The sequence below is a fragment of the Coturnix japonica genome, chromosome 13 (genome assembly GCF_001577835.2).
Source record: "Coturnix japonica isolate 7356 chromosome 13, Coturnix japonica 2.1, whole genome shotgun sequence".
Lineage (NCBI taxonomy): Eukaryota > Metazoa > Chordata > Aves > Galliformes > Phasianidae > Coturnix > Coturnix japonica.
Window position 1 is genome coordinate 14,797,043 of NC_029528.1, and position 22,125 is coordinate 14,819,167.

Below are 22,125 nucleotides of genomic sequence, written 5' to 3' on the forward strand. Positions count from 1 at the left end.
ATGCACTGCTGCCCCACCAGCAGCCGATGGCTCCCAGCCCACCTCACCTGTCCCATACTGGGACACACTGCAGAGGGATCACAGCCCCAGCCTGCACCTGCAAGCACTCGGTTTTTGTTTTGCAAAGGTAAGGAAACCCCACAAGCAGCAGAGTTCCTACTAAGGATTTATAAGTGGTTGCCAGCTGACCTCAGCCTCCACTGGCTTAGCCATGCAAGGCGTACCCAAAACTGCATCCAAAAGACACAAGTTCACTACTGGGAGTAAACAGACTAACCCGACCATGCTCACCACAGTGCAAATGTCATCGGCGCATGGGATGGCTCATTTGACTTCGAAGAAACCAACTGCTCTTTAACAACATGGAACAACTGGATATTTCCCCCAACCTCAATCTGCTGCCATAGGCATATAGCACAAAGAAGCCACGGATCAGCTTGGCACTGGGACATGCCAAGGAAGGGCTACATTACCTCAGTGGGTGCGGGGAGCCGGCTGGCGGTGCCCACCATTTGGTGGTACAGTCCTGGCTCACCACTCCTCATGGTGTTCTGGCGGCTCCCCAGGGGGCTGGATGTGATGGGTTTTTTACACAGGAGATCACTCTGCCGAGAGTCCGTGGTGAGATAGACCTGATGGTAGAAGTTGGGTGGTGTGAAACCACCCCGCACGGCATCAACGTGGTGGAAGGGCCCTGGTGTCCTGTACAGGGTGCTCCTGGAGCTGTTGAACAGCTCCTTTGACTGCCTCCACTTGTAGCACTTGAAGATGCCCACCGACACTATGGTGATGAAGAAAGCGGCCGAGACCAAAATGACAGCCAAGATGAGATAGAAAGTCATATGCCTCTTGGGGTCATGTGGGGGTGTCACATCAGTGAGGTCGGTGAGTGCCTCCTTGACCCTCTCGGCTACAGAGATGGAGACGGTGGCACTGGCTGACAGCGCGGGCTCCCCGTGGTCCTTCAGCAGGATGACCAAGGTGTGCTGAGGAGCCTCGTCCTCCCGGAGCTGACGGGCTGTGATGATCTCCCCACTGTGCAGCCCGACTGAGAAGAGAGTGGGGTCAGTGGCCTGCAGCAGGGTGTAGGAGATCCAGGCATTGTATCCCGCATCCGCGTCCACCGCCACCACCTTGGTGACAACGTGACCCGCAGGAGTGCCCGGTGCCACCACGTCGGTATAGGAGGATGTGGAGTTGGGGAGGGGGTACAGCACAGTGGGGGCATTGTCATTGAGGTCAGTGACAAACACATTGACCGACAGGTTGGTGGCAAGAGGCGGAGAGCCACCGTCCTGAACCTGCACCATCATGCTGAACTCCATCCGGTCCTCATGGTCCAGGGAGGTCAGCAGATGGAGGGCACCACTCTCCCGGTTGATGGAGAAGAGGTGACCCACGGTGTTGTCACCCTGCAGGAGGGAATAGGAGAGATGGCCGTTGCGCCCCAGGTCTGGGTCTGTGGCGCTCACATTAAGAATAGAGATGCCTGGCACGTTGTTCTCCAGCACGTACACATCATAGGAGTCCTGGGAAGATTTGGGTGCATTGTCGTTGACGTCTGACACCTGCACCAGGATGTGCTTTACTGCAGACAAGGGCGGCGAACCCGAGTCCCTGGCTGTGACGGTGATGTTGTACTCTGATGCCTCTTCCCGGTCCAGAGCTGCTTTAGTTTTCAATGTGTAGTAATTTTTGAGGGAGGAACTGAGCGTGAATGGGATCCCAGGGGGAATAAAACAGTTCACCAGACCGTTGTCTCGAGAGTCCAAGTCTGTTACACTCAGCAGAGCTACAACAGTCCCCGGGGCTGCATCCTCAGGCACAGGGCTGTACACCGAAGTCACCGTCACCTCTGGAGCATTATCATTCACATCCACGACTTCAACCAGCACTTTGCAGTTGGCAACACCAGGAACGGCACCTTTATCTTTAGCCTGTAAGTAAATCTCATACAGCTTCGTTTCCTCATAGTCCAGCTGGCCTTTGACCCTCAGCTCCCCTGTGTCTGAGTCCAGAGCAAAGAGCTCTCGTACCTTGGCTGGCGTGTGGCTGCTGAAGGAGTAGACGATGTCTCCATTGGGCCCATCATCCAGGTCATAGGCACTGACCTTGGTGACCAGGGTGCCGCTGGGCGTGTTCTCCCTCACACTTGCCTTATAGGTGGACTGGTTGAAGACTGGAGCATTATCATTGGAGTCCACCACGTCAATGTGGATCTGCATGTGGGCCGACCGTGGCGGGCTGCCTCCATCCAGCGCCGTCAAGACCAAGTGCAGCTCTCGTTGTTCCTCCCTGTCCAGTTCCTTCTCTAGCACCAGTTCCGCATGCTTGCTGCCGTCCACCCTCGTCTGTACGTCCAGCACGAAGTGCGGGTTGGCGCTGAGCTGGTAGGTCTGCAAAGAGTTAATTCCCACATCGGGATCTTGCGCGCTCTCTAGCGGGAAGCGCGTCCCGGCCACCACCGACTCGCTGATTTCCAGCCTCGCCTGACCGCTGGGAAAAACCGGGTCGTTGTCATTGATGTCCTGGATCTCCACGGCGCCGCTGTACAGCTCCAGAGGTTTCTCCAGCACGATCTCAAAGCTGAGGGTGCAGGGGGAGAGCGCTCCGCACAGCTCCTCCCGGTCCAGCCGCGAGCTCACCACCAGCGCCCCGCTCGCCGGATCCACCGCGAAGTACTTCTTGCTGCCGCCGGACACCACCCGCGGTCGCCGCCCCGACAGTCGAGCCGGGTCCAGCGCCAGGTCGGCTGCCACGTTGCCCACGGCCGATCCTCTCCGCGCCTCCTCGGGGATGGCATAGCGAATGGCGGCGGAAGCCCCGGAGGAAGCGGCGAGCAGGAGGCAGAGGCTCAATACCTGCCCCGGCGTCACCCCGCGGCTCCTCGCAGCGACGCCTTTCATCGCTCCCCGCCTCTTCCCCCTAGAAATCCTCAGCTGGCCCCTTCATGCCGCTGCCCAGCGCTCCGGGAAGCGGCGTGCGGCGGGGAGACGGGCATCGCTCGGCGGCACGGCTCTGACTCACTGCCCGGCTCTCTCTTAGTCTCTCAGTGCCTCATCCCGGCTCTGAGCGGGGCCGGGCCGCCCGATCTCCCGCTCCAGCATTGGCCGACAGCGGCACATAGAGTCCCGGCCAATAACTGCACGGAGCGCAGGGCTCCGGGAGCTGCTGCCCGCCCGCCCCCGCGGGGCTCCCGGCTCAGTGAGCGCTCATCCCGTCCCCACGCACGGGGAAGGTTCGGTGATACGAGTTAATGGAGCGGAAGCGGCCAGAAGGGAAGATTGGAAACAGGGAAGTGTCACCTGAGAGAAGAGTATCTCGTTGGAGAAGGGCAGCAGAGCGAGAGGGGGCGGTGGAAGGGGCGGGACGAGGTGTGTGTGTAGCGATAGCCCTCGGGTCCCTGCGGATCTCGGTCATTCCAGCAATCCGCCCCTTTCCTACTGTCCCACAGCGTCCCGACGGCTCACCGCTGGATGCCAGCAAAGCAGCGTCGCCGACAAAGTGACAATCCCAGGAGCATCGCCCCGGCCCCTCTCCCCATCGCCACCACTGTCCCAGAGGGACAACCCGTAGCACTCTCAGTTGTGCACTCCTTCCCTCCTTGCCACCTCCCAGCTCGCCGCCTGGTCCCCCCCGGGACACAGTCACCTCCCGCCCCGAGCCGGCACTCGGAACAGCCCTTCCCTGTCCCATGCGGAGCCCCCCGGCAGCCAGCACCGTGATCCCCCTCCCCGAGCTCCCTGCCTGCTGTCATCACACCACCTCCCTATACAGAGGCTTTTTCTGACGCTTGGAACTCGCAAATGGATTCAAACTATTGCAGTTTTGGAACGCTGTCACCAGTGAAACTGCTACGTTTTCTCGGTGGAATGAGAAAACGCTAAAAGGAGCTTGAAACGGGAGCGCCGAGAGCCCTGTGAAAATCGGGCTGCGACGGCTCCTCCCATATCTGATAACGACGAACGATCGGACTTGAAATTAGCGCCCACACCCGTTCATGGATGGAAACTGCACGGATCCCGAGTAATTCATTCCAAAGAGCCGCAGATGATGACGATTATCTACCATCACGCAGCTTAACGTGAGCGGGGCTGCAAATCGCCCTCACCAACGTGGGAAACGCGACACCCGGCGGGTTCATGGCCTCTGCGTACCTGTTTTTACCCCGCACACTCCTATTAACAGCCGAGATGCAGCACGGAATGTATGCAGCGTCAACAGCATCAAACAGATCGGCTCAGGGTTTGCTACCGAGTCATTGCCAAGAATCATTGTCATTGTATCGCTGCCAGCACATCCTTATCGCCAGCCCACAGAACGTGAGAAAAGTACGCGCCTCAAGTCAATAAATTCCAATGTTAGTCATCACTAACTTAAAAGAATTGAATTCTGGAGCAGAATTCATTACGATTCCCAAGGAAAACGTCCTGCTTTACCCACCGCAGCTGCATCGCGCACGGGAGTCCGAAGGGTTTTGCCTCTCCGTGCTCCAGAGCGCCTCTACCTGGACACGTCTGCAGGCTCACAGTGCTGAAAGCAGAGCTCTTGTTTCACAAGCCATTACACAAGCAAATTCAAATTACCTTTCCTTCTTACTTATAATCCAAAAAGAAGAAAATCCACAGCCGTTTTGAGGCTAAACCTTCAAATAGCCTTCAGCCGCTTCACTTATTAACTCTGAAATAAGCTCCAAATCTTTTTTTACCTCCAGCCACTGCCTCTTTCCTAATACTCTCCAGTCTAAGCTCTTACTGAGCAATTGATCTAACACACATACCACATTTTATAAGGAGTTTCTCCCCATAGGAGAAACGGCTAAATTCAGAGTGCCTTGTCCCAGTAGTAATCAGCTGAGTACAGCCAAGTTATGTCCCTACTCAAGAAGGGCACTGAAGATGCAACACTTCCAACTCCCACATTCTGCCTGACCTGTAGACATTACATCTACATCACCATGACAGGACACCAGGCTATCAACAGAGACAAACTTGGAGCTCCTGAAAGCACCATTTGAAGTGGTTGAGCACTAAAATGTGGCACTGAAGAGGACAGTCCCCTCCCCTACACTGGGAATTCCAGTTGGATCCCAGGACCCTTGTGCCATCACTCCACCCCAGTACCCCAACTTGCAGAAACTCACACACAGAGTAAGACAGCTTGAGTGAGGGAGGAATGAAACCACAGAAACCCACACAGAGGGGCATGGGGGAGCAGCTCACCTGCACCGAGCTGTCAGGGTCGGGAGGGTCCTTCTCGGACTGACCACCTGCACCGGCTTCCCCCGTCAAAAGGTCAGAGAGCGCTGCTGCCCCTGGTTTGAGAAACGTGAAGTCCTTCTGGCCCGACTCGGAGGCCAGGCACACCTCGTAGGCATAGGGCAGGGGCAGCGTGCTGCTGCAGTAGTTGAAGGGCGCTTTGGGGCCCAGGCTGGAGTAGAGTTCCTTATCGGAAGTTAGAAAGATGGGGGGGCTCCTGGGCCGTCGGCATTTAAAGAACACGACTAAAATGACCGTGAAAACGAATAGCAAAGACACCAAAGCGAGAGCTACCACGAGAATGAGGTTTAGATCAGAAGCCACCTCAGACTCGGCGTTCTTCTCGCTCAGCTCCGGCAGCGCGTCCTGCACGCTCTCGGCCAGCACCACGTGCAGCGTGGCCGTGGCCGACAGCGCCGGCTGCCCGTGGTCCTTCACCACGGCCACCAGCCGCTGCTTGGCCGCGTCCCGCTCCGACACGGCCCGCGTCGTGCGCACCTCGCCGCTGTGCAGCCCCACGCGGAACAGCGCCGGCTCCGGCGCCTGGAGCAGCTGGTACGACAGGCGGGAGTTCAGCCCTGCGTCTGCATCCACTGCCGTCACTGTGCCCACCAGGTAGCCAGGCCCAGCAGAGCGCGGCACCAACTCGAACGGCCCCGCCCCCGCTCCCGCCCCCGCCCCCGCGCCGCCGCCGTCCGCCCCGCCCGCCGCCGGCCACAGCACCCGCGGCGCGTTGTCGTTGCGGTCCAGCACGAAGACGCGCACCGTGGCCGTGGCGCTGCGCGCCGGCGTCCCTCCGTCCCGCGCCCGCACCTCCACGGCGAACTCGCGGCACCGCTCGTAGTCGAACGAGCGCTGCGCGTACAGCTCGCCCGTCTCCGCCCGCACCGACACGGCGGCCGCCTCCGCGCCGCCCTCCGCCACCGAGTAGCTCACGCGCCCGTTGCCCCCCTCGTCCGGGTCCCGCGCCCACAGCCGCGCCAGCTCCGCGCCCGCCGCGTTGTTCTCCCGCGCGTAGACCCTGTACACGGCCTGCGAGAACGCCGGCGCGTTGTCGTTCACGTCCGACACCTCCAGCACCAGATCCGCGCGGCTCGACAGCGCCGGGCTGCCCCGGTCCGTGGCGATGATCGTGATGTTGTAAGTAGAGACTTCCTCTCTGTCCAGGCTATTTTCAATTACAAGTTTGTAGGTACTCTCTGATGACGCTTCTAGTTTGAAAGGCAAGTCGCCGTCAAGATTACAGGTCACTTCCCCATTTACTCCGGAGTCCCTGTCACGAACGTTGATCACAGCCACGACTGTGCTCGGAACTGAATCCTCGGGTATCGGGTTCAAAATAGGCAGGAGGGTAAGGCTTGGAGCGTTGTCGTTCACGTCTATAATGTCTATGTGCACTTTGGCGTGCGCACTCAGCCCACCTCCGTCCTTGCCTTCAACAGTTACTTTATAGTATTTCACATCTTCGTAATCCAGGGGACCGGTAATCCTCACGTCACCTGTCTTGGGGTCCAGACTGAAGAGCTGGCGAGCACTGCTTGCAATGTCGTTGAAAGAATAGGTGATTTCCGCGTTTGTACCCTCATCTCCATCAGTAGCTTTCACCTGAAAAGCTAAGGAGCCTTCTGGAAGGTTTTCTGGCACTCCAACCTTGTAGATCTCTTTGGTGAACACCGGTGCGTTATCATTTGCATCAGTCACATCGATCTTTATCTGGGTGGTTCCAGATCGGACTGGATCCCCACCGTCCACTGCCGTTAGTATCAAATTATGGCTTTTCTGTTTTTCACGATCTAAGTTTTTCTCCAACAGCAGCTCTGCATGTTTCCTCCCATCAGAGTCCTCCTTCACTACAAGGGAGAAGAGCGGATTGGGGGTAAGTTGGTAGCTCTGTAACGAGTTCACCCCAATATCGGGATCTCTGCCAGTGCCCAGGGGGAGCCTCGTCCCGGGAGGAGTGGACTCGATCAATTCTATAGCAACAACTTCTTTGTCAAAGCGCGGCGCATTGTCATTGATATCCTGGATAGTAATGCTCACGTGATATATATTGAAAGGGTTTTCCATGACAGTTTCCAAACCGAAGACACAAGGCGTCACGTCTCCGCAGATGCCCTCCCGATCTATCCTCTCGTTTACGCGCAGGTTTCCACTCTCTTCCTCGAGAACGAAGTATCGCTTTTCATCACCGGAGACAATCCGCAGCTGACGCGCCGGCAGCTCTGCCGGGCTCAGCCCCAGGTCCCGCGCCAGCGGCCCCACCAGCGAACCCCTGCTCAGCTCTTCGGGGATCGCGTAGCGGAGCCGCTCCGGCGCCGCCCGGCAGCAGCAGCAGCACAGCAACAAAGCGGGCAGCAGCCCCTCTGCCCATCTCCAGCGGCTCCGCTGCTGCCCGCCCGCCATTGGGAGCTGCGTTCGCCGCTCTCCTTCCTCCTCCCGCAGCGATTCCAGCCGGGAATCGCCCTCCCCGAGCTCTGATGCGGACTGAACGCTGCGATCCGGGCTCCGACTCTGCCGCTGCGTCTCTGCTGCCCGTTGTGAGCAGCGCCGGGAGAGAGAGCAGCCGGGGGGACGGGAAGCGGCGGCGGCGGCGGCCAACAGCGGCACCCGGAGGCCCCGCGGTGATACCGCAGCCGTCCGAGGCTCCGCTCCCCGCACCGACGGCAGCTGCCCGCCAGGCGGCAGCGCGGTTCCTCCCCGGGCACCGGGAGAGGCGAAGCGAACAGGTCGGCCCTGCCGTGGAAACGGAGCGGAGGGGGAACGCGTTACTGGGCAGACGCTGCGCATCAGAGCACAGGTGAGCACAGGTAAGAACAGAAACACTGCACAGGAATGATCCGACATCTTCCCGGAGCTTCTGCGAGTGCTGCGGATTGTCTTCCCCCAGCTCTTTTATTCCTATGAGCTATAAGCAGCAACGGTAACAAAGTACCTCCAAAGAAAAGCTGGGGTAGGAAGCAAGCATCTGATCCACCTTGAACACCACTGTTTTTGAGGAACTCCTCTTCCATGTCATATCTCAGAGTGGCTGAGATCCTGGGAGAGCACAGCATGCTTCACTCACTATGACAGCAGTATCAGTGCAAGCTCCCACTTCTACAAGTCAGGGAGACCAGCAGAGCTCCCTGCTGTAACAGGCTGAACACAGCCCTGCTCCATCTGCTCCTCAAAACTGCTTCTCTTAGTGAGAAAGGTAAGGAAGTAGGTGTAGGAACAATGAATATACACCCACATGCCTGCAGTCCCTGGGACACTTCCATTACCAGCGTGCTGCTTTGAGAATTGTAAAGAGAAGCAATTGTGATGAACCTACGATGATGCCTGAAGCATATGCAACACATCAGACAGCTTTCCAAGCTGGTGGCTCATGGGTCAGAAGATGACTAAAAAGGGACAAGGCAGGGGCTCAGAAAGGCTTTGAAGAGGAGCAAATCTAGAGAGGAATGTTTATCAGCAGCACCAGAACTGCCACAGAATTCACACCACAACATCACAGCTCTGAAAACAGAAAGCACAAAACTCCCTTGAGGGCAATATTTATGAATACATACATACATATATATATGTATGTATGTATGTATGTATCTCTCTCAGTACCTATTTCTGTAATAGCATCTCCTCTCAAAAGATATCAAATGAAAGTACGGAATGGAAGACTCTCTGTAAACCAACAAAGCATGGTTCATGACCACGGATATTATAACGCTATATGAATTAGTACAAGCTTTAGACAGAGAGTGAGCTTGGGAACTACAAACACAGTGGATTTTCCAAGCACTCTGTCTGTTCCGAAAGATGACTCACTCCATCAGTGACCACGGGGCTCATTCACAGGTTCTAGCAATACTTCATATCCTCATCCATATCTTACAAGGAAGCAGCTCTCACCATTCCCTTACAAGATGTTAAGATATGAACTGCAGGACTCAGTTTCTCCTTCACAAGCTTATTCCACTGCAGCTCTCACCAGGAAACTGCAGAGCAATCCTTCTTTCACAGAGCAGTCACGATCACGCTCACCCAAGAGCCTAGTAGAAGAGCTGCCCAAAGCAGGCACCAAAACAACCATCTCCCCATTCATTTCAAATACTGGCTTACATTCATCCTAAACAATGATTTTTAAACAAAGGAAGCAACCCTTGCATCATCATCCCACAAACATGGTTTTAATTCAGACACTTGAAACTCAACACAGGAGAGCACTGCAGGCTTCATGGTGTGCACCATAATTCACCTCCAGAGCACCTGGAAGTTACCAAGGTCTACAGCTGCAAGCAAGTCCGAAAGTCTTTCTCTGCACTAGATAACAAGGGACATCATTTTAACAAATCAAAGTCTCTCATCAATTTCACTAGTACGCGTCCTGCTCATCTCTGATGAATACCAAAATGAGAACATAAAGGACTCAATATGGGATGCTTTCTCAAGACGAACTTCATGAGAAAACATGAGGGATTCGGTTTGAATTTCTGCTTCATTTTCTTAACATAAGATTCTATCTTCATGTTCTTGAGGCCTCATGAAGGGAAGTAAGGATATGGAGCAAAACTACATGAGCAGTTCAAAATGCAAAAGCACTGTCCAGAAATGGGAGATACAAAGCACAACCTACCTGGGGAAAAAAAGAGACCTGGAACCTTAATTCTGACCATAGGAAAGCTCTACGTCACAGTGTTACATGGAGAGACAGTTAAGTGAATGAGATTCCATGATGGGATTTTAAGGCATCCTACCCATTGAAAGCATCCTTCTACAAGCAGTTTTTAACAGCAATAACTTATTAGCATTTCCTTTGGGTCAGAGAAAGGAAGATAACAGTCCAAACAGCGCAGGCCTTTGTTCAGATCAAATCCATTATTCAAACAATCCTCCTGTAGACCCACATGTTTTTCAGATCCAAAGCCAGATGCACACCCTCATTACTCCGCATTCACAGAATCGATACAATGGACACATTTTTGGCCACAGATATCTTTTGGCCACATCATCACCCAGCACGATCATCGAAGAGTATCAAAGTATTTCAAAGTCTGTTTTGATAGCTGTAAACATTCAAGGCATGTATTCCTGTACAAGTCCTCCCCAAGGCCTTCAGTTACAACAGATCTTCCAAGCTCTGAAGGATTATCAGCCACACTGAGGACCATCTTTAGACCTTGACAACAAACAATGAACATCCTTAAGCCAACATATGTGAAGGAATCAATTTCATTTGCAATTATGTGACTAGGTACATATAGGCATAATAAAGATTGCTAGTAGACGTCAAAGGCACAGAAGGAACCACCCAGAGCTCAAAATATAGACCATAGCCAGAGGTAGCCAAGGAAGTTTGGACAAAACTAAAAGGAAAATCTGATCTAACAGCTATGATAAGTTGAAGGTTAACACCTATCTTTCATACATTAAAAATTAACCACAACAGACTCTTTCAAATGCCCTATAAGTCTTCAGCCATCAGACCTGTATACGTCCAAGGACTCCAAGAAACAAATGACACTAGCGAACCTGCAACATGGCTGCTACTATAATATATGTTTGTTAGTGGAGACGCACCCAGCTCCACCCTTGGTAGGTCAACTTTGAAGTATGAAATCAAACCACTGCCCAGCCCCAACCATATCATCCAACCTGATCTCTAAGTTCAATGCCAGAAACTATCCAACTTTTGGCCATACATCACAGCAAGAGCACTTCATTCAGTGCTGTCTCCTTAGAAACATAAGCACGTAGCAGTATTCACAGCTGAAAACAGTCAATATAGGTAAGCAAACTGCTCACCCAGTCTTACAATTACAAGGGAACTTCCTGTCTGATAATACAGCCTTTAAAGGTGAAACAGCTCTTACCACAGTTAACAAAGACACCCCCAACTCCATTCTTATAGGTTATAGATAGAAGACTAGGAATCAGTAAGCCACATCCTCTTTTTCCTCAACAAGCCTTTCACACACATCACACCGAGGTCATTCACAAACACAGCTGTAACGATTGAAGATAATTGCATTTCACCTTCATAACAGGCAGAGGTGACATAAGGACCAGCTGCCCAGTCTGTTTCTTGAACTCTTGCACAAAAATCAAAGCATAGAAGGATAGAAAGACATTCCCTTGCTCAACACACCATGATGCAGTAACTTTCTGAAGAGAATAAAGGAGAAGCAGCTACATTGTACACAGAATCATTAAGAGACAATCCTACAATCTTAAGAGACCTTCCAGTCTTTAGTGGACATCAGAAAGAACCAGATTCCTATGGTCTGTACAGGTAAATAGAGGTAAAGCAAACTCCTTTATCTGCACTATCTTTACAGAGATATTATCCTTTCATCAATCCAAAACTCAGGAAACAATGAATGTAGAAGAGTAACAATAATGCTGGTATTAAAATTCAACCTTTACCTCTAGTGGAAAAGGAAGGAAAGTTTGGATCAGCAAGGACAATCTCACATGACTCAATAAGCACATAGGCTATCAAGAAAACAGCAGATCCTGAAAACCATTACAAGTTTTATTCGGAACATCTCGTGTCGACATAAGAACGTGAATTTTACATGGCAGGCAAAAAGATGAGTGAGAGAGGAATGAAACACAGAAAGTCTTGGTAAAGCAAACTGCAACTGAAAGAACACTCACACCTCCCACCTTCCACCCCAACATCAATGCTGACAACAGAGCCTGGGTTTGCATCCCCTCAGCAAAGGGCATCTACACAAAAGGCGCGTTGAAACAGCTCTGACTGCGAAGGACAGAAAGCTCCCTCCACAGAGGAGAAAGAGCAAAGAGGCAAGAGAAAAGGAAGGAGAGAAGGGCTAAGAGAGGAGGCGTGATCAGAGAAATACAAACACGTGTATCCTTAACACAGCAATGTCATGCATTTTCATACGTTAAAAGGTACACAATACTCGATGCTATAGACGTGAGAGAATAAGGATACAGAACAAACTGTAAGGCATCAGTCAAAGTGCCAAGAGTTCACAGTGTGCGATAATAACATCTCGATACCCCCTGCAGAACTGCACCGTCCCTTACTCTGCCCAGCAGAGAGCGAAACAACACTGTAAAAATTAGGGGCGTTAACACCAGACTTAGAGCAAATGACGATATGAGAGGAAAGGAGAAACGCGATACCACGGAGACACAAAGCCACGAGCGAAAGTCGAGAGGGGAGGGTGGGACTCGAGCAATGCCGCGGTCGCATCACTCACCGTGAGGGCGTCGGGCTCGGAGTCGCGGTGGGCGGCTGCGTCTTCCCCGCGCAGCGGAGCGGCCTCGTTGGGCGCCGGCCGGGCCGGGAGCGTGTCGCAGCAGCTGCCGGCCTTGCAGCGCAGCTGGCTCTTGCGCGAGTCGGCCGTGAGCGACACGTCGTTGCGTGTAGTAGTGAGTCCGGCAAGGAAGGCGCGGACGCCGTCGAATCCCACGAAGTGGCGAGGCCGGGACGCCGCGCAACACGCCGGCCGCCGAAGGAGGCGGGGGAGCCGCCCCCCCCTGCCAGCCACGCCAGCGGCGCAGAGCGCAGCAGGCCAAGACAGCTACGCAGCAGGAAGAGCGAGAAGAGCAGGAACCGGCCGCCACGCCAGCTACCAGCCAGCGCGTCAGGCTGCCCGCGGGCTCGGGCCGGCGCTCGCGCGCTTCGCCAGCTCACGACGCACTCGGCCACCGCCTCTCGGCCAGCACCACCGTCAGCGTGGCCGTGGGCCAGCGCCCCGGCCGCGCGGTCCTTCACCACCACCACCAGGCTGTGCCGCGCCGCGTCGCGGGCCAGCGGCAGCGAGCGAGCCGTGCGCACCTCGCCGCTGTGCAGCCCCACGCGAACAGCCCCGGCTCTTCGCCTTGGCCAGCTCGTACGACAGCCACGCGTTCTGCCGCGTCCGCGTCCACCGCCACCACCTTGGCCCACCAGCGCGCCGCGGCTCCGCCGAGCGCGGCGGCCAGCTCCACGCCCGACCAGCCACGAGCCCGACCCGGAGCCCGACCCGGAGCCCGAAGCGGGCGGCGCCGCCGGAGGGGGCGGGTACAGCACCTGCGGCGCGTTGTCGTTCTCGTCCGCGATCAGCAGCCGCACCGACACGTTGCTGCTGAGCGGCGGCGCGCCGCCGTCCTCCGCCCGCACCCACAGCTCCACCTCGCGCACCTCCTCGTAGTCGAACGAGCGCAGCGCGTACAGCGCGCCCGTCTCCGCCTGCACCGACACGTAGGGACGAGAGCGGCGCGCCCCGCAGCCGCCCCTCCCGCAGCCGGTAGCGCACGCGCGCGTTCTGCCCCCAGTCCACGTCCCACGCGCGCACCGTCAGCACCAGCGCGCCCTCCGCGTTGTTCTCGGCCAGCCGGGCGCTGTAGCGCGCCTCCGCGAAACACCGGCGCGTTGTCGTTCACGTCCAGCACCCGCAGCGCCAGCACCGCGCCGCTCCGCAGCGCCGGCGACCCGCCGTCCGCCGCCCGCACCGTCACGTTGTACTCCGACGCCCGCTCGCGGTCCAGCTCCCGCGCCGTCACCACGCTGTAGTAGTCGTCCAGCGCCCGCTCCAGACGGAACGGGACGCCCTCGCCCAGGCTGCACCGCACCTCCCGTTGGCGCCCGAGTCGCGGTCCTGCACGTGCAGCAGGGCCACCACCGTCCCCGGCAACGCGTCCTCCGAGATCTCGCTCAGCGCCGACCGCACCGAAATCTCGGGCGCGTTGTCGTTCACGTCTGTCACCGAGATCGACACTTTCGCCGTGTCAAAAAGGCCATCTCCGTCCGTGCCTGTACTTTCGAGTTCATACGACTGTGGCTTCCTCGAAATCCACGTTCTTCGCTAGCATGATCGCTCCCGTGTTAGCGTCCAAGATTGAATATCTTCGAAGCTTTCTCAGTAATCTTATTTAATGAGTATTTCACGTCTCCGTTGGTTCCGTCGTCGGGGTCGGTGGCGGTGACGCTGAGTAACGTGGATCCCACGGGCACGTCCTCGGGCACTCGCACCGTGTACACGCCTGGCTGAACGCGGGCGCGTTGTCGTTGGCGTCCAGCACAGCCACGCGGATTCGCGCCGTGCCCGTCCGAGCCGGGTCGCCGCCGTCGCTCGCCCTCAGCAGCAGCTCGTGAAACGCCGCCTCCTCCCGGTCCAGCGCCTTGGCCAGCACCAGCTTCGGACGCTTCTCGCCGTCGGCTCCTGTCTGCACGGACAGCGAGAAGTGCTCGTCGCCGCTCAGAGAGTAGCTCTGTAGAGAATTCTTGCCCACGTCCGGGTCGTGGGCGGCACTTAACAAAAAACGGGACCCTGGGGCTATCGTCTCGCCCATTCTCAGCTCCACTTCTTCCTCTCGAAACCTGGGCGCGTTGTCGTTAATGTCCGTGATTTCCACTTCGATTGCATAAACCTTCATCTCGCCCTCCACGATCAGCTCACAGCGCAGCACGCATTGCTGCACAGTCTCGCACAGCTGCTCCCTGTCTATCCTCTCGGCCGTCACCAGGTGGCCGCTGGTTCGCATGCAGAGCGAGATACTGCGTCCTGCCTTGGGACACCACTCCGGGCGCCGCGGTTGCCGAGCGCCGCCAGCCTCCAGCGCCAGGTCCTTGGCCACGTCGCCCACGAACAGCCCTTGGGCAGCTCTCTCGGGCACCGAGTAGCGCAGCTGCCCCACGCCGCCTCCCACGCCGCCACCACACGCAGCACAGCAGCGCCCGCTGCCTCCGGCCCACGCGCCCTTTCTCTGGCCGCGCACATCTCCCGCACGCCCCGCCGCTTCCTCACACTCGCCGTTTCAGCCGCCGCTCCGCCTCCGACTTCTTGTTCGGGATTTTGTCGCCTTCTTCTCGGCTCCGTTTCGCCGGCCACGTGCCGTCCGGTCCCTCCGCCCTCTGCGCCACCGCTCCCTCGCACCGCGGGGCCGACCTCAGCCCGCTCGGAATCCGACACAGGCGATGAGAAGAGCGAGCCGGCCGCAGCGGGCGGGGCTGCCTGCAGCGCCTCCGCTTTTTTTTTCTTCCTCGTGGTGTGAACAGCGCGGGCCGCAGCCGCCGCCCGGCACTGCACGCACGGCTCCACCGAAGCGCAGCCGCTGCCTCTGCCGGGGAACCGCCGGGACCGCCACAAACCACCGGGCTCTGCCGCTCTCTCAGGATTTTGTTAATGTTCTTTACATTCCTTCTCGCCCGGTCTTTTTCTATTCGACTTAGACGAGTTATGTTTTGTTAATGGTGTACATTCCGTACTGGCGGCAGTGAGTTGCTCCTCAAGTCGTTATTTTTCACTCAGAATAAGGAGAATCATTTTGGTTTATTCTTTCTCTTTGACACCTCTGAGTCATAGCCCTTTTTCGCACAAGGACCGTCTCCCTTCGGATGTCCAGGGATTCTTCTTACAGTCACTCGTGCAGGTAATGTTCCAAAGTTTTCCAGACGTCATTAATAATCTGAGTGTTGCATAAATTCACGTTCTCTCTTGTTTCCATTTCAGTTGCCTTTACAAAACCGTCCCACTTTCTCCATCTTACACAGGAAAGGCATTACATGTGCCATCCTCATGCCAGAGTTCTATAGAAAGTGTAATTCCCAAACCAAATGATTCCTCCCTGTTGTAGTGTAGGAGGATTCATGTTTTTAGTTCTATTCTAAATATTTCTGAGTATTATTTCACATGTGTAGAAGCAGCCTATGCACCACAAACTCTGTTAATTATTCTCTTGTCGTTTTGCAATAACTTTTCATTTTTCTCTCCAGCACTGCAATATCAACTTAATGCTACATTCACTGATGACTTCTCTTGTTCTTTCCACAACAACAGCCTACAATAACCTGTTCACCTGTAGGCATAGCACATCGTGTAGGGTACCTCCCTTGCATATTCTCTAGTGCATCATGCAGACGATTTACCAGTCCAAGTAGTTCACTATTGTTGCATTAGACAAGGAGCCTGGAGTTCCCCCCAGCCCTCTCAGATGACAGTCCCTGTACCTCCTGTCCTCCAAGGAATGAGAACAAGACACAAGAGGTGGCCACGAGCATTGCAGACAAGTCTGTACCGCTTCCCCATGAAACATGCCACAGGGCTTTAAGATTTCAAGGATGTAAACAATGCTTAACAACCTTTTGCTACCTCTTGATTGCAATAGCGGGTATAGAGACATGGCTGTGTCCTCCTAAATTCCTTCCTGCGTAGTAGGTAAGTCATTTCAAATATTTCTAATTCTAATTTTAAAGAAACAGCGGGTCCATGGGAGGGGCACTGCTGCAGTGTGTAGTTTCATTGACACAACTTTGCCTTAAAATGAGCACCTGAAAGTCGTTGAAAATTCAAGCTGCATCACTGTACGTCATGATTTTACATCCACTGGTGCTGGTCAAAGGCTCATACAAACACAACTGTCATGCATGATACCCTTAACATTGCAAGAATAGGACCTAGTAAAATAGGCACTAAACTTGACACAATATTAGTAATCAAAACATGGTACAGGCAAATCCACTGCTGACCTATCAGTCTTCCTGATTCAAAGGCTGACTTGATGCTGTTGTACTGCCCATGAAAAATATGATTACACTGCAAGAATAACAATCTCTAGCCTTTGGAAAACTAAGACATGTACAAGTGAGCATCTACACAAAAGTGATTTAAAAAATAGTTTCTACCATTCTTTCTCTGGGCAGTCTACACCCATTAGTTCCCTCTAGTATGTTTGCACATTTGCAGACTGAAACAGTTAAAAACACTGGGCTTGCTTTCATTTCACTTAGATTTCAAACCAGATACTTACCCATTCACTGGTGTGAAGGAAACTTTGTCCCATCAATGTTATGCATCCAGGTGTACATGAAGTTGTAATATGATAGCACTATATGGAACCTGGTATGACCCTGGATCAGTGTATGCAGGGGACATCTTCTCCCACACCACTTTTCTGCACTTCTTTGCCTTCAGCATCACAGAACTGAGTGCCTCTAGAGGCACACTATCTCTTTCACTTCTCAGGCCTGCTCTACATATACAGTTCTTATCAAATTCATGATTCTGGGGGTACCAACACTGCCTCCCAGGATAAAGAAACCAGGATCCCAGCAGAAGTAGTCGCAGGCATTGGGATCAGATGTGAAAGGAAATCCAGACAAGAAGGTTTGCTTTCAAGAGGCACAAACAAATCCTCCTCAAACCAGCAGTTTCCTAAAATCTAAGCCAGGCTCCCACGCGCTGCCCTAATAGCTCTGACCTTTTCAGCACCATGGACAGAGTCCCCATTGCTACTGTGTATCAGACAACGACAGGAGCGTTTCATTCACTGAATCACAGAATTGTAGGGGTTGGAAGGGACCTCTAGAGATCATCGAGTCCAACCCCCAACAACATCTGGATTTTAATGCATTGTTTAAGCTGTAGGTAAGGCTCTAAACTGCTCCTTTGAACTACATAGTAGAGGATTTCATTTTAGGAAAAAAACATCACTTTTTCAGGACGTTACCAACACACCGGATCATCTACAATCACTATGAGGCTTTAAATAAAAACAGTTAATAAAGGAACCTTTTCTAATTATTTCAGGAAACACACAATCACAGAATCACAGAATTGCTCAGGTACAAAAAGACCTTCAAGGTCATCCAGTCCAACCTCAAATAAACCAGACAAGCCTAACACTAACAACCCAAACCATGAGGAATTCAGTCTCAGTTTTATCACACAAGACATTCTGCCCTCATGTGCTGAGACTTCCTCAAGGAAGGTCAGGAGTCTATGCAATACAATCTTATCATTTCCAGATGCATATTCTCAGTCCAGAAAAAGGGAAAAGTGGAACACATCAATGCTTAGAAGAAGGCCTATAAATAGAATTATAGCTATGAAAAAACTCTAAACTACCATGTCACAACTATATAAATGAGAGGTTTCACTCAAGATGTACAAGCCAATAGAGATATGCACATATCATTCTACACACAGAGAGAAATTTTGTCATAAGAGGATTACCATTACCACGCAAGATGTCAAAACTGGGATGAAATTGTGCATACTCCTTACAGGACTAGACACCAACAATTAAATCAAACTGTAGTCCACACAGTATCACTGCTGGCCAACATTCTCTTCACATTCAAATGCAGCCACTCACCATCCTTGCTCTCCATTCATAACTTATTCTTGCACCAAGCATACGTTCAACATGAAGCCATTTGGCAGCTTCTACTAAGAGCACGTCATTCAGAAACTGCTGAAGGAAACTTAAACACAACCAAGTCCTTATCCTGACAGCTAGAAACAGTATATCAAAGAGTGAGAGGACAACCACATAACAGCGACAAGAATATATCCACATCCCAATAGAAACACTGTGGGGCAGAGAGCGCAACAACACTGTAAATAGGGGCCCGAAAACCAAATACATGAGCGAATGAGGTCATAAGAGAGGAAATGGAAACAAGTTAACAGAGAGTCAAAGCTGCGAGTAGGCGAGAAAGGAGGGAGTCGGGAACCGCCGCGGTCGCATCACTCACCGTGAGGGCGTCGGGCTCGGAGTCGCGGTGGGCGGCTGCGTCTTCCCCGCCGCATGACGGAGCAGGCCTCTCGCTTGTGCGGCGCCGGCCGGGCCGGGACGCGTGTCGCTCAGCAGCTGCCGGCTCTTGCCAGCTCAGCTGGCTCTTGCGCGAGTCGGGCCCGGTGAGCGACACGTTTCGGCGAGATAGGCCGAGCCGCCAGCGCAGGCGCGGACGCCCGGTCGTGCCCACCCGAAGGTCGCCGAGGCCGGTGCACGCGCCGCACACACGCGGCCCTCGGCCCCCGAAGAGGCGGCGGGGCAGCCGTACCAGGCGCCGAGCGGACGCAAAGAAAAAGCGCAGGCGCCAGCCCGCAGCAGCAGGAGGCGAGAAGAGGCAGGACGCGGCCGCCCGGCCAGACCAGCCAGCGCTCAAGGCTGCCCGCGGGCGTGGCCGGCGCCGCCGCGCTGCCCGAGCTCCGACAGCAAGCTCTGGCCACGCTCTCCGCGGCCACGCACCACCCGTCCGGTTCCGCCGTGGGCCGCACAGCGCGGCCCGCCCCCGCGTGGCCTTCACCACCATCCACCAGGCTGTGCGCCAACCGCCGTCGCGGCCGCCAGCCGGCAGGAGAACGCAGTGCCGCTTGCGCACCTCGCCGCGTCGGCACGCCCATCGCGGAACGAGCCCCGGCTCCGGGTCGCCGTTGGGCCACGTCTCGCATCCAACGACGCCCACGCGTTTCTTAGCCCCGCGGTCCCCGGCCCAGTCCCCGCCCACCGCCACCTGGAGCCACCAGCCGCCGGCTCCGCGAGCGCGGCGCCAGCTCCCACTGGCGCTCCTGACCAGCCCCACGAGCCCGACCCGGAGCCCGGACCCGAGCCCGCGCGGCGCCGCCGCCCGGCGGGCCGCCGGGTCCAGCATCCTACGCGCGGGCGCGTGTGCGTTCTTCGTCCGCGATCGAGCAGCCGCAACGATCATTCGTTGCTTGCTTGAAGCGTCGGGCGCGGGCCGCCGTCCTCCGCCCGCACCACAGCTCCACCTCCGCGGCACCTCCTCGTAGATCGAACCCCAGAGCGCAGCGCCGACGTACCAGCGCCGCCACCGTCTCCGCCCGGGCCCACGCACCGCTAGGACCGAGAGCGGGCGGCGCCCCGCTCAGCCCCCTCTCCGCAGCGGCTAGCGCGAACCGCGCGCAGTATCTGCCCCCAGTCACGCCAGTCCGCCTCACGCGCGCACGCGTCAGCACCCAGCGCAGCCCTCCCGCGTTCTCGTTCCTCGCCAGCCGGGCGCCTGTCAGGTCGCGCCCCCCGCGACGAACAGCGCCGACGCGCTGCGTGCGTTCACGGTCGCTAGCACCGCGCAGCGCCGCCACCGCGCCGCTCCCGCCACGCCGCACCCGCCGTCCGCCGCCCGCGAACCGTCACGCTTGTACCTCCGCAGCGCCATACGCGTCCCGCTCGCGGTCCAAGCTCTCCGCGCCGTCACTTACACGTCGCTGTCAGTAGTTTCGCTTCCAAGCGCCCGCGCTCCAGACGGAACGGCAACGCCCGCCCGAGCTCGACCAGCGCCCCCCCTCCCCGTTGGGGCACTAGCAAGTCATGCGGTCCTTTGCACAGTCCGCAAGCTATGGGTCCACCCACCGTCCACCCGGCAGACGCGTCACCATCCGCATTCGTCTCGCTCAAGCGCCGAGCCCGCACCGGACCATCTCGGCGGGCGTTGTTCGTTCACGTCTGTCACCGAATCGACACTTTATGCAACTGTCGAAACGACCACCACCTCACTCGTGCCTGCACCTCGAATGCGGTAGTGTCTCATACAGTTCCTCGATAATTCCACGGATCCATGCCTCTCAACTAAGTGGCTGATCGACTTTCGCACCTATCGTGCGGCGTCCCCACATAGAAATGATGTTCGCTGTTACTCACCAACTGTCCGCTTCTAGTGGGTGAATCGCGGTTACCCTTAGCTCGAGGTAAACCTCAGCTTCACACGCATTGACTCCAGGTCTCCATTGTACCAGGTAACAGGGACTTGGTCGGACACGCGCGTGCGCAACGTGGACTCCCACGGGGCATAAACCGTACGCCTCGGGCACCTCGCACCGTGTACACCAGCCTGGCTGACGCGGACGCAATTTTACAAAGCGACGCCGTCCTGTCCGCGTTATCGGTGCCGAGCACACGCACCACTAGCGGCAACTCTCCGCGCCTGCCCTCCAGCCCTCTCTATCCCCGAGTGCGGCCCTGTGGATTCAAGCGCGCCGATCCGCGTCTGTCCATAGCCTCAACGTCCGATCGAGAACGTTCAGCGTCGTGAAAACGCCGCCTCCTCACGCGTCCTAGCCGCCCAATGTATGAGCCAGCCACCAGCCTCCGGACCGTCTTCTCGTCCCTCCCGGCATGCTCGGTATGCTTTGCCGAGAACCAGCGGAGCGATAAATGGACGTGCTCCGTCAGGGCCGCCGTCACGCGGAGTAGTTCATTTCTGCACGAGAAAGTGTCTTATCCTCACCGCGTCCTGAGGTCCCTTAGAGGCGGTTGCCCTTCACCGGAAACCCGTCAGCCAGGACTGACCCATCGCTCGTCTCTAGCTCTCCATGGTTTGTTTCAGTTTCAGATCCGTGCTCGGAAGGGTCTTGGGCGTTCCCCTTGTCGCGTTAACCGAGTCGATTCGTTGATTCGTTCGTTATCTCTACTTCGATTGCTGCAGCTTATAATACCTTCACTCTTCGACCTCTCCAGCACGATCAAGCTCACAGCGCGCAGGCTACCGCATTTCATCTACGCTCGCAGCCACCGGCACAGCCTTGCTCCGCATTCTTGTCTACTGCCGCTCATCTCGGCGTTATCCACTCCTAAGAGGGTTTAGGCCCGGCCTTGATATCAGTCATGACCAGATGCGAAATACCTCGCGTACGCTGTCCTTGCGGCTGACCCACGCCTTACTGGGCGGCCGTCGGCTTTGCGGAGCGGCACATGCGCAGCTCCAGCGCCAGGTCCTTGGCCACGTCGCCCACGAACGAGCCCTTGGGCAGCTCCTCGGGCACCGAGTAGCGCAGCTGCCCCCACGCCGCCTCCCACGCCGCCACCAACACGCAGCACAGCAGCGCCCGCTGCCTCCGGCCCCAGCGCCCTTCTCTGGCCGCGCACATCTCCCGCACGGCCCCGCAGCCACCTCACACTCGCCGCTTCCGCGCCGCTCCGCCTCCGACTTCTTGTTCGGATTCTCTCTCGCCTTCTTCTCCGGCTCCGTTTCCGCGGCCGGTGCCGTCCGGTCCCTCCGCCTCTCTGCAGCACCGCTCCGCACCGCGGGGCCGATCTCAGCCCGCCCGGACGCCGACACAGCGATGGAGAGAGCGAGCCGGGCCGCAGCGGGCGGGGCTGCCTGCAGCGCTCCGCTTTTTTTCTCCTCCGT

At 56.0% G+C, this 22,125-nt stretch overlaps 1 protein-coding gene and 1 pseudogene across 1 annotated transcript in view; both read right to left on the minus strand.

The window, feature by feature from the left end:
• Positions 1 to 8,735, minus strand: part of PCDHGC3 (protocadherin gamma subfamily C, 3) — a 34,643-nt gene extending 25,908 nt beyond the window's left edge. Inside the window, exons 1-2 of the mRNA XM_032447517.1 lie at positions 5,223 to 8,735; positions 474 to 2,948 (exon numbers count right to left, since the gene is read on the minus strand). Coding sequence (XP_032303408.1) covers positions 474 to 2,948; positions 5,223 to 8,102 — 5,355 coding nt within the window. The 5' untranslated portion in view covers positions 8,103 to 8,735. The remainder of the gene's footprint in view (positions 1 to 473; positions 2,949 to 5,222) is intronic.
• Positions 8,736 to 12,286: 3,551 nt separating this feature from the next.
• LOC107320267 lies at positions 12,287 to 21,981 on the minus strand (annotated as a pseudogene).
• Between the last annotated feature and the right edge of the window lie 144 nt (positions 21,982 to 22,125).